General features: G+C 34.0%; 1 protein-coding gene across 4 annotated transcripts; it reads right to left on the reverse strand.

Moving 5' to 3' along the window:
- LOC109227477 (F-box/FBD/LRR-repeat protein At1g13570-like) lies at positions 2363-5748 on the reverse strand. Of its 4 annotated transcripts, none has more exons than XR_002068304.1 (5): positions 5575-5748; positions 4255-4534; positions 3697-4168; positions 3438-3602; positions 2363-3045 (listed from the first exon to the last, which is right to left on the reverse strand). XR_002068304.1 is itself a non-coding variant. In XM_019392658.1 (4 exons), the coding sequence occupies exons 2-4, from the start codon at positions 4522-4524 to the stop codon at positions 2695-2697; spliced, it is 1344 nt and encodes a 447-aa protein (XP_019248203.1). In that variant the 5' UTR covers positions 4525-4534; positions 5575-5748; the 3' UTR covers positions 2363-2694. The 4 variants fall into 4 exon arrangements, 2 of the variants coding, with proteins under 2 accessions (XP_019248203.1, XP_019248212.1); XR_002068305.1 differs by having other exon boundaries at positions 3697-3797; positions 4019-4534; XM_019392658.1 differs by having other exon boundaries at positions 3697-4534.

Here is a 6868-nt window from a genome sequence, read left to right on the forward strand (position 1 = left end):
AAAAAAAAAAAAAAAAAAGAAGAGGGATGCCTTTTTTTTTTTTTTACTTCGGAGACTGAGTTGTGCATATCTTGCATTTAATTTGCTAATAAATAAATCTTAATAAGGGTCCAAAAAGAAAGAATATTTCATTGATTTTCTATAGAAAAAATAATTAAAAATTGGTTAAATACCTCTTCCTCTGTTTTTTACTTCTTTGATTCAATGTATCTTTTCCTTATAAAGACTCCTATGCCCAAACAGAGTTCGAAATACTGTTTCTTATCTAAACTTAAAAGAAGGAATTCTAGAATTGGAAGGACTTAGAAATAGCTCTAAATATTAGGAGAATAATTAAATTACTACTCTTAAATATAAGAAAAAATAATTAAATGACTATTTCTGCATATTAGAAAAATAATCAAATGACTATTTTGCCTAATATAATTTTCATTTTAAAGGGGTAAAAAGGACGAACGACATTTCGCTAATGGCCTTCGTGCTTTTAATATAGTAGATAGATAGATAGATAGATAGATAGATAGATAGATAGATAGATATAGATAGATAGATAAATTTGTCTTTAAACTATAAAGACGTCGGTAGCAATTGAAAAGAAACATATCAAGTATAATTGCAAAATATCTTTTTTGCAATTCAAAACAATTGATCTCTTATTCCAGTACTACATGTGGATCTACTATAAAACTCAAATATACCAATAAATAGTAATTTTCTGAAAGTATAGCTACAAATGATAAATACAGTATATATATTTGTTGTGTCGCATTTTTTTCTTATATATATTCAATCAATTTTTTAACAGATACATGTTAAGAGTCCATGCTAGCTAGAGCTGTCAATACGTGGGCTTTAGCAATTGACGTGCTGGGCTGGGCAAGCCCACCATTTTGATGGCCTTATAATGGTCAGCCCACCCCAGCTCTATGTGGGCCGCGAGCCCCCACGGACCGGCCCATCATTTTTAAAAATATAATTTTATATTTTTTCCTTAAGTTCTAACCTAAAAAAAGATAATTATTTAAAGTTAAAAAATATCTTGTTGGAAAAATTCGAAAACTTAATAACTTTTTATATTGTTCCAATATATCACGATAAATACTAAAAAAGGTAAAAGACAAGATTATATTTCATTCATTAAAAGTCAAAATTCAAAACAAACTATTCAATAGAACGTTCATGATGCTTATGAGATATCCAACACATCATCTTCATCAAACACATTTGAATCTGCTTGTGACAGGGTTGTCTTAACATCTTCATTTTCATCTACAATTCATATGCAATATTAATTAGTTAAATATTAAAAATAATTAAATTTTTAAGTTAATAATATTTAAATTCACATAAAAAATATTACAAGTTTGAGTTTTGGAAAACCTGTGCAGCCAATTTCGAGTAGTAATAAGTGTTTGGACATTTTCATAATAAATGCAACTTCTGTACTTTGTAAGAACACGCCACCAATGCTAAATGTTGATTCCGATGCTACAATGGTAATAAGAATACTAAGTACATCACGCATCTTCATTGAAAGATCGGGATATTTTCTAGAATGGTCCTTCCAATACATGACAACATCCATCTCTTGAAACTTCTCAAGATCAAGTTTTGGTTCCTCTTAGTAAAGATCCAATTCTGACTTTCCATCTCTAAAGGCAATATACTTTTTATTTTTTATATATTTTAAATAAATATTTTATTAGGCCCACGGGCCGGCCCGGCCCAACCTCAGTCAAGTTTTACGGGCCACAGGCTTACTCGGGCCGGGCTTAAAAGCCTCGTTTTTAGACGGGCTCCAAATATTTTAGCCCAGCCCTGCTTAATCACGGGCTGGGCTGGCCCAACGGGCCAAGCCCATATTGACGACTCTAACGCTAGCCCTGACTTTTATAATAGTGTATATAAATAGATTGACAGATATAAATTATTAATTATGTCATGATTTAATTAACAAATATAGCAAAATAGAACACTATACAATCAAATATTAATAAGCAATCATTATATAACTTAGATTTTTTTTTGGTCTGATAATTTTTTAACTTGACGGCACTTGATCCATTATATTGTTTCATCATCTAACGTGTCTTTGTTATTACGTCACAATTAAAATTTTAATTTAATCTTTCAATCACTGACAATGAGAATGGCTCTAGTCTGTCACATATTAATGGATTATTATCTACATTGAGTGCTTGACATGCAGATTAATCCAAATCCATTAATTCAAAACTAGAGGTATCAAGGAATACACCGCAAAACTTAATAAAATTAAACAAAAAGAACAATGACAGTTACAGGCCAAATTTGCATTTGTGCATCAGTTAACTGGAAGAACACATTATACGCATGAAAAACAGAATACATTCAATAAGAAAAAAATGAGATTAAATAGATAATATAATAAATATCAGTGAGTAAACAAAAAAGAGGTAGCCTGGTATACAAAGCATCCCGCATTGTGGCTGGTTCCACAATTCGAATGCAGAAACAACTTTATCGTCTTCAGTGCTAGTAGCTAGGGGACAATAATTGCATCAAATCTCCATTGAGATTCTTGAGAAAAGGCTTCAGGCTTGGGGAAATAACCTAAGTACAAAATTAACACACAGCAACCCACAACATCTTTGAAATAAACAACCACATATCAATTCACGTCATAAGTCTCATTTCAGAATGTGGCAATCTTGATCATACTTGAGAGTAACTTCTGATTTTGGCGAGGTACGTTGAAATCAATTTAGCCAAGTAATTTTGTTTGATGAAGACAACTTCTGTTGTAGGTGATGCACGCTGACATTTTGATAACTCAGTAGCGAATATTTTGACTGTTGCAGATTCTTCATCTTGATATGACTCGATTAGCATTCTTACCAGCACCGGAGACTTGGCTAATAGAAGCTTCATAAGCTGCAACAAACGCTTTGAGCCTTTAATATACTTTAGATTAACTTCCTTGAGGTGATTAAATGTCACGTCCGAGAAATGTTCCACTTTAAGAGATTCCAGCGCAGATGTACCATCACCATGAAGATACAACACCTAAGAAAAGATTAACCAAATCTCAACTAATTAATGATTTAAGGAGTATGAAAATAAGAAACAAGAAACGGCATAATACATAAAACAGGCTCTCAAACTTGGCCTCAGTTGGCAAGCATGCCCTCCAACTTTAGGTGTGCACAAGCAGACACCTCAACTTGCCTCCACTTTGTCAATTGAACACTCCAACTTACAAAATGATCATCTAGACACCTCCAAAATTTATGTGCCACGTCAGCGTTTGTGTTTACATGTTCGACTTTATACAAGTTGAGGTGCCTACTTGTGCATCCAAAGTTGGAGTGCATGCTTGCTAGCTGAGACCAAATTTAAGAGCCTGTTTATGTATTATAAGAAACTATTGTACATAAGAAAGAGAAAGAAAAGAGAACCTCAATTTCTAGATATTGTAAACATGGGAAGCTTCTAATCAAGCAAACAGCAAACGAGATGACCTCCAATTCACCCCGATAACGATCAGATAGGTAAAGACGTTTCACACAGTTAAGAACAAAGGGAAACCTTTTTGATAAAGCTCCACCTATTCCAGCAAAGAGCTAGGAAAGAAATTGCCAAAATCAGGACGACTCAAATCAAAAAGATGTTCCATCATTGAAAATGCATTACAAGGAAGTGATGAAGCACATTTACCTCGATACTACCATTGCCCAAGTGGAGATGCTCAAGAGCCGAAAAAGACTCAAAAAACTTGGCAATATCACATATTCCTTCTTTCTCATCATCTCTTGTATCTGCAAGTGAAAGTTTTGCAAGAAGAGGGACATCTTTTAACGTAAGAAATCTTATACTGCCTGTGAAGTCAAAAGATTTCAACTTGGGAGCTTTAATTTCAATAATGTTCAAATGTTCTGAGATTCGCAGCACCAACTGCTCGAGCAACAGACAATTGGAAATTAGACTTCCAAGAAATTTGGAAGAAATTGTGACGTCGCGTAATTCCAATCTAATTAACCTGTCAAATCCTTTGAAGTTTGATGGAGGAAGTATTGAACAATTCTGGAGAGTCAGATGCGTCAATTGCAAGCATTTGAAAAATGATACAGGCAGTTTGTATGGGTTACCACTGAATGGAAGTCCAAGAACAAAATGCTGAATGCCATTTCTAAAGAGAAAATATATCAAGTCATCAATCTCAAGATAACGACTCGAACTAGTAATGTAGAGGATAAACTTTGTAATTGGTCCTACATGAAGCATCAAAATGTGGTAGATAATAATGGAAATTTTTCTCGGACAGAACATTTCATTATTTTTAGTTGTCCAAACAGTTTCATCAAGCGTCAACTCAGGAAGTCTGCACCATTTATATCTCCATATATTTGATAAGATGCTCGTCCTCACGGCATCTTTAAAAGGCAAACACATCAAAATGATATCAATTACATTCTCCGGAAGGTTGCTAAGTACATCGGAAGGTAAAGTTAGACAACAATGCTTTTTACCCTTAGAAGGCATCATATAACACTACCTGTAGAAAAGAAACAAGAATATGAAGATTAGGAGGATCTCTAAACTATGTGGGCAGAATTCCAGATGAAGCTTATTAAACTGGCATCGATAGCTACACAAGAAAGGATTAATAAAACAAGTCCAATAATTGGTCAATTCAACTTCGAAAATTAGCTGTTCTTTTTAAATAATATAATGGTGTTTTGTTAAAGCAAGTACCAAGGAGGTATAATGTAATGGTCTTTGTGACCTATAAGACCTATAGGTCACGGGTTCGAGGTGTAGAATTACCGATGCTTGCATCAGGGTACGCAACCTACATCACATCCCCTTAGGTTGCTGTCCTTCTCCCGACTCTGCGTGAACGCGGGATGCTTTGGTACCGGACTGCCCTTGTTTTAGAAGATTAACTATTTCACAGACGGGCTAAATTTGACATCAAACTAGTAATAAATAAGCTTAATAACTATTTCCTACAAACAAAGGCGGACGCACATGTTAAGTTGAGGCATCACCACCACCAAAGGATGTGGTGCAGTGGATGAGACTGTTCTTCCCTTAATCAGAGGTCTCGAGTTCGAGCCCTGGTTATGGAAAAATCCTTGGTAGGGAGCGCTTCCCCCCGAATGGGGCCCTACGCGGCGCGAATCCGGATATAGTCGGGCTCCAATGCGGGTACCGGACACCGGGTGGGAAACCAAAAAAGAAGTTGAGGGGTCACCGGCACCCGAAAAATTCGGTAAAAACTCCATATATCATAGGCCCCGTATCAATCTTTATGAGCAGTGATAAATTTATATTGAGTGTCATGGTGACCCCGCCACCGCCGAATCGTGGGTCCGCCTTACAAATCGAGTAGCCTTAACCCTAGAAGTTGAGTACCAAAACTGGAATAGCGTAAATAATCTCAGTAAGCATGAGTGGCAAAGTTATAAACACAAAGGAAACTGAATAATCATGTCATATTTAACATTAATGAAGTGAAATTTCAACAAAATTACAGAACGCCAACTACAATAACACAGCGCATGATATAATTAAAGATAATCTTAATCTTACTTTACAAGGAGGAGTTAGGCTTTCTCTTCTTTGGGTTGTCCTCAACTCTTCCGCTGTAGGCTACTAATCAAGCTTTCTTTAAGTATTTAGAGCTGCTGCTGCTGCTGCTCTTCTTCTTCTTCTTCTTATTATTATTATTATTAACTCTTTGGTTTCTCCCTCTAAAATAATTGTCAGAAGTTGGCACTACCTAAAACATAAACAAAAAAAGGAAAATATATATTTAAAAGGAATAAAATTGTCTTCAAAGTATAAAGATGTTCCTAGCAATTAAAAAGAACATATTAATTTTAATTACAATTATGATCAACGATGAAATATATATTTAACGGGTGAAAATATTGATCAATATTTTAATTTAGAATTTCATACTTTACTAATTCATAAGTGCAATCAGGGGTGTTCATAAAAATCCGAAAAACCGAACCAAACCGAAAACCAAACCAAACCGACCAAAAGAACCGATACTTTTTGGTTTTGAATTTTAAAAACCGATCAAATTTGGTTTGGTTTTGGTTTTAATCAGAAAAAACCGAACCAAACCGACTATAGGAGTAGCTATTTCAAATTTATTATTACACCTATAAATATGTATATTGTTATACAAAGTTTCAAAAAATTTATGGTAAATGTTAATAGTTTGCACTTTTAATATAGTTCTTTACCTTTACATTCTAGTTTGATTGGTAGTTTTCTTTTGTTTAGTATAAGAATCCATTTCGTGTTAAAAATAATATATTTTTAATTGAGTCCTTAAATTATTCATCACTATTTGATTCAATTATCATCAATATATCTCGGTAAATAATAGATTTCTCAAAGGGCAATTGATTTGATAGTGTTACATTGAAAATGTGGTCGCCGGAATATGTGTTTGGTAGTGTATGTCTTATATTTAAGAAAAAACCGACAAATAACCGAAAAAACCGAAAAACCCGAAAAACCGACATAAACCAAATCGAGAAAAACCGACTTAATTGGTTTGGTTTGGTTCTAATATTTGAAAAACCGACTTACTTGGTTTGGTTGCTTTTTAGGGAAAAACTGATCCAAACCGAACCATGAACGCCCCTAACTCCCTAAGTGCAATGCCAACTTTTCTGTGGACTATCCTCTATTTGTAGCAAAAAAAAAAAGAATAGTGTCAAATTATTTAAATTTAAAAGTGCAAAATTATTACAGAATTATCGAGTACCAGATATCGTGTCAACATGTATTTCTATGACTGTTGTACTAGTTCTTTTAGTAAAATACAAATGTTTTAGATTTAACTTTACAGTTTATACATTTGTTT

Source organism: Nicotiana attenuata, chromosome 1 (genome assembly GCF_001879085.1).
Source record: "Nicotiana attenuata strain UT chromosome 1, NIATTr2, whole genome shotgun sequence".
Classification (NCBI taxonomy): domain Eukaryota; kingdom Viridiplantae; phylum Streptophyta; class Magnoliopsida; order Solanales; family Solanaceae; genus Nicotiana; species Nicotiana attenuata.